The sequence below is a fragment of the Crotalus tigris genome, unplaced genomic scaffold, assembly GCF_016545835.1.
Source record: "Crotalus tigris isolate CLP2741 ecotype Arizona unplaced genomic scaffold, ASM1654583v1 scf7180000020145.1122116, whole genome shotgun sequence".
NCBI classification, from domain to species: Eukaryota; Metazoa; Chordata; class Lepidosauria; order Squamata; family Viperidae; genus Crotalus; species Crotalus tigris.
In genome coordinates this window covers 117,704-130,920 of record NW_024097874.1, presented here as the reverse complement: position 1 = coordinate 130,920, position 13,217 = coordinate 117,704, and the positions used below count along the sequence as shown (strand labels likewise).

Sequence of the window (13,217 nt, the reverse complement as noted above, 5' to 3'; positions counted from 1 at the left end):
TGTGGTCGTAAGTCGAGGACTACCTGTATTTCCCTGTGGGCGGGGGCAGGAGGAGGGGCGGGGTTTGCTCGCTCATTCTCTCTCACTCACTCACTTTTTCTTTTCCTCTCTCTGGCGCGCACACTCTGCCTCCTCTCCTGCGGCTGGAGCGCACGATGGGCAGGCCAAGGGCGCACGCAGGCCATCGCCCAGCAACCGCCTTGGCCCGGGAGTGCCGCGCATGCATGGTGCCGCCCCCTGCGCCGGCCGAGGCATAGCTGGCAAGGTGCCACTGCCTGTGATTTCATTATGCGGAGGGCTTGGCTCAGACCAGCCGCCCACGCAGTTGAGCCGGCCTGGGGCGGCGTTGGGGGTGCGTTTCAAGCGCCCGGACGTCGGTGGGGAACCGGTGAGGCCGCTACACACTGAGTCGGCTCCACACGCGCGAGCTATCCTCCCAGTGCCTGCTGCTGCCCCGCTAGCCTTACTTTGGCCACCGCCCGTTCATTGCGGCGGCAGGCAGGCCCAGGCGCTCCTGGGCAGCCATGGCAAGCGGCAGCGATGGCACAGGCTGACCACCAGCTGGGCCACCAGCTGGCCCAGCCCAAGGGAGGTAAGCCACCCGCCAGGCCCTACGCGCGCCAGCTATCCTCCCAGCGCCCGCCGCTGCCCCGCTAGCCTCACCATGCCCATCACCCCTTCGGTGCGGCAGCAGGCAGGCAGGCCCAGGTGCTCCTGGGCAGCCCTCCCACCCCTGGCTCTCTTTTACTTACATTTAGTTGCTCAGCAGGGAAGGGTGGAAACTTCCACAAAGCTCGCCTTAGCTGCAGACAACTTGCAGCAACGTTTGCTGACTGGGACTTTTGGCGGGCTCAGCAGGGTAGAGACAGCCTGGACAATTCCTATTGGCTTTTGAAAGCCAATAGAATTCGACTCTATTCAAGAGAGTCTATTCTATTGGCGTTCGAAAGCCAATAGAATAAGAGGGAGTAGCACAGCTAAGGAAAAAGGAGAAAACAAAACAAAACAAAACAAAAAAATGCTGGACTGTGTTTCATAAGGATTCTATGAGGAAAAACTCCAGGACTTTGGCAACCCCCGTGAAATGGTCGTTCGACCCAAATGGGGTCGCGACCCACAGGTTGAGAACCGCTGGACTAGACTCTTTTGGGAGAAAGGATCGACCAAGAGGATTATGATTTTGGGGAATAAGACACAATTATTTTCTTATTGTTCTCAATCAAAATCTTATGAAAAAGTTTTATTAATAGCAATCAAACAAAGATATTTCATCCTAGACAGATCAGAGACAATGATTCGGGTGACTCGGGGTAAATAAGAAGCCGTTCTAGACTTTAGACTTTATACAAGTTAAATGCAGTACAGATTGTTAACTAAATGCGTTGATGTTTTAATTGCTGGTTCACCCGTTGACTACTTTGCCTCTCTATATAGTAGAGAGAGGAAGGTCAGATTGGTTGTAAATAGAGGTAGAACTTTGTAAATTTGGGGCCTGCTTCGCAAGGGGAGGCAACTAATATTGCGACAATATATTTATGAATGCTCAAATGGGGGGGGATAATATATGTAAATCTATTTTTGTCTTTTTTAATGAACATTTTTTCATTCTTTTAAAATATTTTGTCTGTCTTTGTTTTGTTTTTTAAAAATTTCCTTTTGGGGAGGATTTTATACTTTATATTAATTTTCTGAATAAAATAGTTTAAAAAAACTTATGAGGAGCAAGTTCATTGGGCTGCTCTGTACCTGTTTTCTAAACTATCTCTAAATCCATGGAAAAATAGCATTATAGGCTTGGAAGGAACCCTGGAGGTCTTCTAGTCTAACCCGCTGCTCAAGGCAGGAACCTTATACTGTTTGTCCAGCTTGTTCTTGAAAATCGCCAGTAATGGAGCAGCCACAATCCCTGGAGGCAAGCTATTCTATTAATTGCCCCTCACTGACAGAAAATTTCTCCTTACTTCTACCGTGTTTCCCCGAAAGTAAGACCTACCCTGAAAATAAGCCCTAGCTTTAGGGCAAGGCACATAGCTGAAAATCAGGGGTGGAGGTATAGAGCTGCCCCACGCACCCTGCACCCACTTGCAGCCAGGCCTCACTAGCCCATTTTTGTGGCATTCCCAGGCCTGCATTTTGCAGTCAGAGGCCTTTCTGGAAGGCCTTTGTAGCTGAGAATCCAGCTATTCAGTCAATCCATAGCTTAGTTCTGCAAGGCATTTGCAGCCTAGAACTCAGTTATGGATTGAATCCATAGCTCAATTCTAAGCTGCAGTGGCCTTCCGGAAAGGCCTGACTGCGAAATATAGGCTGGAATGTAGAAAAAGTGGACCGGCTGGCGGGCTTGTATAAAAGACATCCTCCGAAAATAAGACCTGGTGCCTCTTTTGGAGACAAAAAACCCCCCGGTCTTATTCTGGGGAAAACACGGTATTCTGTATCTCATTTTAATAAACCTCCATCCATTACTTGTCCTAAAGTTCAATTCATTACTACTTATCCTGCCCTTAGGTGACCTAGAGAGTAAGTCAATCACCTCTTCTTGGTGACAGCGCCTCAAGTACTGGAAGACAGCTATCATGTCCCTCCTAATGATTCCCTTTGATAGCCTAGATATACCTAGCTCCCACAACTGATCATATGATATAGCGTCCAGACCTTTATCATCTTTACTGCTCTTCTCTGCATACTTTCCAGGGTCTCAACAACTATTTCGTATTGTGATGATCAGAACTGGACACAGTATTCTAAGTGTGATGTTACCAGCACTGTATAAACCAATTGTATTTCTTCTTGTCTTGACACTATTCCTCTGTTGATGCAACCTAGGACTGCATTGGCTTTTTTTGGTAGCTGCAGCACAATAACGGTGCAAATGGTACTTGTCCACTTATCGTGTGCCCCAGGGATACATGGCCTGCTCTTCTGGAGATCTCCCAGAGGCAGCCACCATTTTTAAGGCACTCACAATCCCTTAACACAGTGTACAAAATGTTAAGGTAGCAAAACAGAACAGTCTGACTCGACTCCTAGGCAACAGTGACCAAGAGGCAGCCACCATTTTGACCCAGAGGCAGTCATTGCAAAATGGCAGCTGCTTCCACAAGTCCACCACATGGCCCAGGCACAGTGAAAATAACAGCTGCTTTCACGACGTAGTCACGCAGCCTAATTACACATGTCCTGCTCTTCTTCACCAACCTGAGGTTCGAAAGGTATGGAGGACTTACACATTTGTTTAACAGCTTCATCAGGGAGAGAAACAGGCAGGGGTAGTTCAGCAAGGAAATCTCGCTTAGCCATCATTGCAACATGCAACCAAATTGGCAGGCCCCATTACAGTTGTATCTCAAAAACTATTTGTATGGTGGCTGGGGAATTATGGCCCTCAAAATCTGGAGGACACCAAGATAGAAGCCTGAAAGTCCATATGTTGGAATTCCATGATCAATATAAAAAAAACACCACCCAAAAGCCTTTTTGAGGAATTCCACAACTTCTGCAAAAGGAAATATCCAGAAACTTCTGCCTATAAGAAGAAATGGATAGCCTTTATCAAACTAACAATTTCCACGTTTTTCTCTCCACCTACTGGTCTAAACCTGAGATGTGTTAACTTAAAAGCATCAGGCCAGAATTCAAATAGTCAATTTCTCACCTACACACTCAATTAGAGATGAGAAATGAAATTCAAGTGTTCTAAATTTGTCAAATTTTGCCTTGTGTCTATTTTCTTGCGTTCAATAAGGGGAGATTTACACCTGAAGTACCACCCATAGATTGGACATTTGAAAGCTCTCCCCCATGTGAGTCCTCTGGTGTTTCACCAGGTTTGAATTCTGACTGAAACATTTCCCACAAACAGGACATTCAAAGGCTTTTTTTCCTGTGTGAGTCCTCTGGTGTCTCAAGAGGTGGGAATTTCTAATGAAAAATTTGCCACAAATAAGACACTCATACGGTTTCTCTCCTGTGTGAGTCCTCTGGTGTATCACCAAGTGTGAATTCTGACTGAAACTTTTCCCACAATCAGGACATTCAAAGGCTTTCTCTCCTGTGTGTGTCCTCTGGTGACTCCTGAGCTGCAATTTTATAATGAAACTTTTGTCACAATCTGGACACTTATATGGTTTCTCATCTGTGTGATTTTTCTGGTGCTTCATCAGGCTGGAATTGTGACTGAAACTTTTCCCACAAACCGGACACTCATACGGTTTCTCTCCTGTGTGAGTTCTCTGGTGACTGGTGAGCTGAAATTTTCTAATAAAACCTTTCCCACAATCTGGACACTCATATAATTTCTCTCCTGTGTGAGTCCTCTGGTGGTTCACCAGGTAGGAATTGTGACTGAAAGTTTTCCCACAAACTGGACACTCATATGGTTTCTCTCCTGTGTGAGTCCTCTGGTGGTTCATCAGATTGCAGTACCGACTAAAACTTTTCCCACAAATAGGACATTCAAAAGGTTTATCTCCTGTATGTGTGTTTTGGTGTTTCACCAGATTGGAATTCTGATTGAAACTTTTCCCACACTCTGGACACTTATATGGTTTCTCTCCTGTATGAATCCTCTGATGATTCACTAGACTGGAATTGTAACTGAAACTTTTCCCACAAACTGGACACTCATATGGTTTCTCTCCTGTGTGATTTCTCTGGTGTATCACCAGTTCATAATTCTGACTGAAACTTTTCCCACAATCAAGACATTTAAAGGGTTTTTCTCCTGTGTGAGTCTTCTGATGTTTCACTAGGTTGGAATTGTGACTGAAACGTTTACCGCAAACTGGACACTCATATGGTTTCTCTCCCGTGTGACTCCTCTGGTGTATCACCAGGCTGGAATTCTGACTGAAGTTTTTCCCACAAAGAGCACATTCAAAGCGTTTCTCTCCTGTGTGAATCCGTTGGTGTTTCACCAGGCTGGAATTGTGACTGAAACTTTTCCCACAATCTGGACATTCAAAAGGTTTCTCTCCTGTATGTATTCTCTGGTGACTTGTGAGCTGGAATTTTCTAATGAAACTTCTCCCACACTCTGGACACTCATATGATTTCTGTCCTCTGTGAGTCCTCTGGTGTTTTACAAGGTAAGCATTTTGAACGAAACTTTTCCCACAGTCAGGGCATTCAAAAGATTTCGCTCCTATATGAATCCTCTGGTGTGTCACCAGATTGGATCTGTGACTGAACCTTTTCTCACAATCTGAACACTCATATGGTTTCTCTCCTGTGTGCGTCCTCTGGTGTTGCACCAGGTTAGAATTCTGACTGAAACTTTTCCCACAAACCGGACACTCATATGGTTTCTCTCCTGTGTGATTTCTGTGGTGTATCACCTGTTCATAGTTATGACTGAACGTTTTCCCACAGTCAGGACATTCAAATGGTTTTTCTCCTGTGTGAATCCTCTGGTGTGCTACCAGACTGGAACTGTGACTGAACCTTTTCCCACAACCAGGACATTCAAACGGTTTCTCTCCTGTGTGAGTCCTCTGGTGTATCACCAGGCCAGATTTCTGACTGAAACTTTTCCCACAGTCAGGACATTCAAAGGGTTTCTCTCCTGTGTGTATCCTCTGGTGTCTCACAAGGTGAGAATTTGCAATGAAACTTTTCCCACAATCAAGACAGTCATATGATTTCTTTTCTGTTTGCATCCTCTGGTGTATCACCAGGCTGGAGTTCTGGCTGAAACGTTTCACACAATCAGAACATTGAAAGGGTTTCTCCCTGGTGTGAAACTTCTAATGTATCACCAAGTGCCCATGCTCACAAATCATTTACTGCATTGGGAGCACCTGTGGGGCTCCTCTCCTTCGTGGGTCCTTTCATGAACCACCAGAGAGCTTTTTGGAGAAGGGCTTTTGATACATTCAGAGTATTTGTATGGCTTTTCTCCAATATGGATCATTTTGTTCATAATTATCTGTGATTTGAAATCTGCACCTTTCCATAATATGCTCATTGGTGGGGCTTTTCCACCACTGATATTCTTGAGGACGTCAAAATGATGTGTGATCTCTTTGCTTGAAGCTACTCTTGTCTGGCTCCCAGAGCAAGGGCAGCATTACTGTCTGCCTGCCGTGGCTTCCCAAATGATCTTTTTCTCTCCATTGACTTCTAGATATTTCCCTATTTTTCTGAAGGGAAAAATAATTTCCGTTGACTTTTTCATGTTTGTATCCTCGAATTCCGCATACTCTACTTTTTCCAGTTTGAAATGTCTTCTTGATTTTCTCTCTTTTGTCTATCACCTGGTGGGGAAGGAGAATTGTGCGGTTTTGTGAAGGAAATGGAAAATATTTTGCATTCTGCTTTGATTTCCTTTCCTTTTCAGTGTTGCTTGTTATTCTCAGTTGTCTGGAGTGCTCTTATTGGCATCCTCTTTATCTATAAGATTCAAATAACAGTGTAACCTTTATTGTTTATACAATTTTTACAGAAGACTTGAAATGAAAAAGTATACTAGTGAAAAACAAACATGCCATAATAGCCTCTTACATAATTATGATTCATTTGACACATTTAAGATTACCAAGACCGAAGTTCAAATATCCATTCAATCATGAAATAAACTTGTTGACTTAGGTCAGGGGTAGGCAACCTCGGCTCTTTTATGACTCATGGACCTCAACTCCCAGAATTCCTGAGTCAGCTAGACTGACTCTGGAATTCTGGGAGTTGAAATCCATGAGTCATAAAAGAGCCGAGGTTGCCTACCCCTGACTTAGGTCAATAAATTCTTAGTATTACAATTATTAGATAGAATTTCAGTAATTAAGTTAAATGTTTTGCTAAAGATGGTTTTTCTGTTTCAGCCTTTACCAAAACTTGTAACTGACACTCCATTTATACAATGGCAGATGGAGATCTCTAAATGAAATATAAATTATTGCACGATGCTAAGGAGAGGTTTGGGTCTATCCAATTTGAAATTGTAGTTTGATGTTTTTTTGTTTCGTTCGGCAAAATGAGTGGGTGACTCCCCAAAATAAGAGATTACTTGAGCTAGATGTCGAGTTTTGAAGCATGGTTTTGCTGAAGCTACAGTTATTGTTTCTCAGCTTGCCAACAAACTTGGGGGGGGGGACGAAAAGGGATTGGGATGCAAATTTCAAAGATCAAGAAGCCAGACCATGAGAATCAAGGACGGCATCACCAAGTTTCTGATTAGACCGAGAGACACTTTCTCATAACAATATTTTTCCATTTAATTGGGCAACGTGACCTGACCAAGGAGGAGGGAGAATTCCATGCTTTTACTATGTGGGGTTGGGTGGGGTTTTGCCAGAGCTGGTTTTGCTTCCATACATGCCAAAATGATGTACTCAATAAAGTTTTACATTAAGAGATCAGAATGTTTCGATGATGTTTGCTTGGTTGGGTTCGTCAATCAGAATCTTGACACTAGAGGCCCATGAATTAAGATTTTGATGGCACAGCTATTTATGGTATGATCAGGTTAAAGCAAATGTTGATTATAATAATCACTTTGTTTGATGTGCCGTCCTCAGAATTTGAAAGAAATATAAAATAAGGTTCTCTAGGAAGATGCCTCTTTGGCTATCTCCCCAGGAACTCTTTTTAAGAAAAGAAATGGTGATGAGGCTAGACGGGTGGACTTACAGTCAAATAATATCTTTCAATTATGGTAACCTTATCCTGAAATCTAAAGAGAAGTTGGAATCAGAAGGATGTGTTTGCCCTTGGTTTATGTATTTACAGTTGAAAGAAAGATTTAAACTAGACAAAAAGAGCTATGGATTTTATTTTGTGAAAAACGAGTTGGAAATTCTATTGTGTGATAGTGTTGAACATATTATTGCAAAGTTTCATAAACTGTAATTAAAATAGTACTTGGAGAATGCGTATGTAAAGCATTGTATGGGTCAGTGGGCAAAGAACTTTGGATGTAACATAATGCTTGAACAATGGGAGAACAGGTGGACCAGAGATCTAAAATTCACATTAAACTATAATTTAAAAGAAAACTTTTATAAATGTACTGTTGGTATCTAAAACTGGACAAATGGTCCAGAATGTATAAAGGCATCTCAAATGAATGTTGGAAATGTAAGGAAGAACTTTGTTCTGAACATCTGTAACTCTGCAATTGTTAAGCAAGTCACTATAATTTGTGAAAGGCAATTTCACATGACCTTGACTTGCAACTTCCTACTGGCATCCCCACTGATTTTGTTTTTCAGAAGCTACCATGTTTTCCCCAAAGTAAGACCTACCCCAAAAATAAGCTCTAGCTCAGACATGTCAAACGTAAGGCCCGGGGGCCGGATGTGGCCCGCAAAATGGTTTCATGTGGCCCACGAAGCCATCCTGGAAACAGTGAGGGAATGGTTCCCGCTGCCTTGGCCCTGGCCCAAGCCAGCCAAGAGCCAATGTACAATTTGGTGGTGCCCATCTATGCTGAAACGCATTCAGTCTTAGCTCCACAAGGCCCTCTGGAAACAGCGAGGAACCAGCCCGTTGCATCGGCCCCACCCCCTGGGTGCATGCTGGGGAGGTGTCACCCTGTGAGGAATGAAGAAATGGACCATGCCTTGGCGCTTGCCCCACTCCCACCCCCTTCTGCCAGAGACCCTGAGATCTGTCCCATTCCTGCCCAGGCCTCCACAGGCAACCTTGACGTAAACGATGTAGAGCTGGCCATGCCCACCCAGTAGGCCACACCCACTCCATGCACACCCATCCAGTAGGCTGCACCCACCCTGGCCACACACCCGCCGAGGGCAACTGCAATGCTGATGCGGCCCTCAATGAAATTGACACCTCTGCTCTAGCTTGATTTTTGAGGGTGGGCCTAATATAAACCCTACCCCCAAAATAAGCCTTAGTTTGGGGCAAGGCACAATACCTAAAATGAGCAAGGGTGGGGGTAGGGGAGTGGAGCTGCCCCACGTGCCCCGCAGCCACTTAACTTCCAACTAGGCCTCTCCTCGCCAGCCTACTTCTTCTGCGGCGTCCCCAGGCCTGCACTTCGCAGTCAGAGGCCTTTCCGGAAGGCCACTATAGCTGAGAACTGAGCTATGGATTCCATCCATCAATCGGTTCTGCAACGCATCTGCAGCTGAGAACCGAGCTATGGGTTCAATCCATAGCTCAGTTCTTGGCTGCAATGGCTTCTGGAAAGGCCTGACTGCAAAATGCAGGTCGAAGCTCCATTCTCAGCTGCAGAATGAAACTACTCCTTCGGCCACAGAAAAAGTAGGCTGGCTGGGCAAGGCTGCTGATGCCAGAGATGAGTAAAAAAGACAACCCTCTGAAAATAAGACTAGGTGCTTCTTTTGGAGGCCCCCCCCCCCCAAAAAAGACCTGGTCTTATTTTCAGGGAAACACGGTAGCTGGGAAGTTCACAAATAGGGATCATGAGTGTGCATGCTGCAACCCTCATAAATGTGCATCTATTGGTAGACCCTGAATTGATGCAACTCCTTTTCCTGTACCTTCATAACTACAGGAAGTGCTGACGTGTAGTCACTGAATAAGTGCTACAAATTTGTGGACCAGGTGTATGTCTGCTTTCACAGTGCCATTGTAACTTCGAAGACTCAGGGAACAAATGGTAACTGAGGACTACCTATACCAGTGATAGCAAACCTTTTAGAGACTGAGTGCCCAAACTGCAACCCAAAACCCACTTATGCATCGTCGAGTGCTGGGTGGGTGTGGCCCACTGAGTGGGCATGGCTGCAATGGTAACGGCAGATTGGGTGGGACTAAAAAGTTCAATCAATCAATTCCAACTTTGCAAGATCTTTTTTTTCCCCTGCGAGAAGTTGAAATTGACTGATTGAACCTTTTTTTTTTTTTGTACATGGCGGCAGAGTCCTAAAGCGAAAAAGTTTTATAAAACCCAGCTGAAGGCCTAGGACTGGGGCAACGGCGTGCGTGCCCACAGAGAGGGCTCTGAGTGCCGCCTCTGGCATCCGTGCCATAGGCTCGCCACCACTGACCTATACAACCTGAACACCTGAAAAGGTCCTCCTTAGCTATTTTTTAGTTGAACCTGGTTAATACATGGATGGGACACCAATAGGAAGTACCATGCTTGTTGGCTAGATGTGAAAGTAAAAAATAAAAAATCTCATAAGATTCAGTGGCAGATCAGCCAGTAAAACAACAGGTCCATAACAGAACAACAGAGTTGAAAGGGATCTTAGAAATCTTCTGGTCCAGTTCCCTGCTCAGCCAGGAAGACCCCCTACCATTCCAGAAAAATTGTTACCCAGTGTGTTCTTAAAGGTTCCTGACAAACCTGACAAGTTTGTCATCCAAAAGGTAGAGGATGGAATTAGAGAGTCAGCTATACTGGAATTAATATTTATTAACAGAGATTAAATGAAAGAGCAACAAATATATTTGGGAGCTTGAGATTAAAACACAAAGACCAGTTGCAGGAATTGGGTATGTCTAGTCCAGGGGTAGGCAACCTTGGCTCTTTTATGACTCGTGGACTTCAACTCCCAGAATTCCTGAGCCAGCTGGCTCAGGAATTCTGGGAGTTGAAGTCCACGAGTCATAAAAAAGCCAAGGTTGCCTACCCCTGGTCTAGTCTAGTATAAAAAAGAAGTACGGATGATATAATAGCCCTGTTATAATATTTAAGGGGCTGCCACAATGAAGAAGGCTGGGGGGGGGGGTCAGCCTATTTTCCTAAGCACCAGAAGGCGAGACAAGAAGCAACAGGTGGAAACTAATCAAAGAGAGAAACAACCTAGAAGCAAGGAGAAATTTCCTGACAGGGAGAACAATTACCAGTGGAGGGGAAAATGGGTTTTGCCTCCAAATGGGTGCTCCACCACTGGAGGTTTTTAAGAAGAGAGTGGACAGCCATTTGCCTGAAATGTAGAAGGTCTCCTGCTCGAGCAGGGAATTGGACTACATGACCTCCAACTGTTATTTTATAGTTTAGTTCAGGGATAGGCAAACTTGGCTCTTTTATGGCTCGTGGACTTCAACTCCCAGAATTCCTGAGCCAGCCATGCTGGCTCTGGAATTCTGGGACTTGAAGTTCCACGAGTCATAAAAGAGCCAAGGTTGCCTACCGCTGGTCTAGTTGCTTCTCTGCTTCCACATTGTGGAGGGAACCAAACAGCCCGACTTACTCCCGAACTCTCCTCCAACCTGGCCTCAACTCACCTTCCTGCTGATGCTTCCACCTTTGCAAGAAAGCGAGAGCGTCTCTGCACGCAACCCTCCTCCCATGAGCGATACGGTAGGTAGAGGAAGTTCCCCTGTACGTCTCCTCTCCTCCTAGCCTTTCTAGCAATACAGTACTTGATGGTTTTAACTCCTTTACGTTCAACCAGCGAGGGGGCTAGTCTACTGTTGGCTTTCTAGTCCAGGGGTTCTCAACCTTGGCGACTTTAAGACTTGTGGACTTCAATTCCCAGAATTCCTCAGCCAGCTGGCTGAGGAATTCTGGGAGTTGAAGTCCACATGTCTTAAAGTTGCCAAGGTTGAGAACCCCTGTAATCTAGTCACAGATGATGCTGCCTATCTGACCACCATCTCTCAGTAGGAGGCCGAAAAATAGGCTTGTCCCATTTCCACCAAAGGCATTTGTGAGATGTTTTCACTGATCACATGCAATCAAGTCATTTCCACACTCACAGCAACCTCTCTTTGCAACTGAGCCAAGTGAAATAGTGAAATGTGACGCTACTTAGCTTGTGAAGATTAGCTGCATGCTGAGCCCTAAAAGCTCATGAAGTTCTTACAGAATTACAGAATAAGATTTGAAAGGGACTAAGTCTCCAAGCATGAGACCCTATTCCCAGCTGGAAAAATGGCTGTGGAATCTCCTATTCAACACCTCCATTGATGGAGCATCCACAACTTCTAGAGGCAAGCCATTCCACTTTTCTCACAGACAGGAACTTTCTCCTTGATTCTAGGTTGGAACTGTTTTTGATCATTCTAATGCTGAATTGACTTTTTAGGCAGTTACACCACACTGCTATCTCATATGTAAGTGTTTTGAGATCCCTCTCACAAGGTACTGTTGAACAAGGTACAACAACTTCTATAGATGTGCATTTAGCTTTTCTTGCCTAAGTGTAAGACCTTATTTTTCTCACCACTGAATTGCATTTTGCTGGAAAGGGCCGTATGCTCACATGTGTCAAGATCTTTCTGAATCTTGTGCTTATCTTCAAAAGTGTTGGCTATTCCCCTCAACTGGGTGTCATCTGCAAATTTGATGAGTTCCCCTTCAATCTCTTTATCTAAATCAGACATGTCAAACTTGCAATGTCACATGACATCGCGCATATCGGGACGGTTTTGCCATTGCTGGCAATGGGGTTGGCACAGCTTCCGGATGACACATCCAGCCCGGAGGACACCCCTGATCTAAGCCATGTATGAACAAACTGGATATTCAAGATGTGGTATTCAAGCTGTTGTTCCAAAGATGTTTTTCAAAATGCAACTGGACTTTCTTCATTTTTTTCCTTGCAAATATATCACTTCTGATCCAAGAAGATTCTACAGCTTTTTCAAAACTTCTTTAAGGAAAAAATCAAGAAAGTCCAGTTACCCTTTGAAAAACACCTTGGGACAACCATGACTTGGATGATTGAGAATCTGCATAGATGTTCAAGCTGTTATAAGGAAATTTGAGGAATCAGGAAAAGTCAGGGACAAAAAAGGGGACTGGAAGACCAAGGACATTTTCAAATTCTGATGAGATGTTCCTTTGAGAGATCAGAGGAAATCCACCAAGGACCTGGCTCAGCATCTGGCAGCTTCATCCGAAGGCCAAGTTGATCTTTCTATAGTCTGAAGAAGTTCAGTCAGGAATGGTGTTAATGGATAGGTAGTAGCCAAGACACCCACACTTGCAGAAGGGGAACAGGGTGAAAATGTTAAGATATACCGAAGCTTACAAAAAATGGACTAAGTATCAGTATTATGCTATGATGAATCTAAGTTTGAAATTTTTGGATCCAGTTGTCAACAATATGTGAGAAGATTTGGAGGGAGATAGACAAATGAATGTTTGTAGCCTTCAGGGGAACATGGTGGTCTATCCTGGCTTGGGACTGCATTTCCGCTAGTGGTGTTACCGATACTGATGGGATCATGAATGCTGTAAAATACAGAGAGGGTTTAATTTATCATGCCATTTCTTTTGGAAAGTGCCTGATTGAGAATGGGTTCCTTTCTTGTGAATAAAGAAGCGCAAAGCTCCTTTT

The 13,217-nt window shown here is 44.4% G+C and overlaps 1 protein-coding gene across 1 annotated transcript; it reads right to left on the bottom strand.

Moving 5' to 3' along the window:
* Positions 1 to 1,219: 1,219 nt before the first annotated feature.
* On the bottom strand, positions 1,220 to 11,238 carry LOC120318221 (zinc finger protein 850-like). Its single transcript, XM_039365639.1, has 2 exons — positions 11,158 to 11,238; positions 1,220 to 6,390 (listed from the first exon to the last, which is right to left on the bottom strand). Exon 2 carries the CDS (start codon positions 5,655 to 5,657, stop codon positions 3,753 to 3,755), a length of 1,905 nt encoding a protein of 634 aa, XP_039221573.1. The 5' UTR covers positions 5,658 to 6,390; positions 11,158 to 11,238; the 3' UTR covers positions 1,220 to 3,752.
* Positions 11,239 to 13,217: the final 1,979 nt, after the last annotated feature.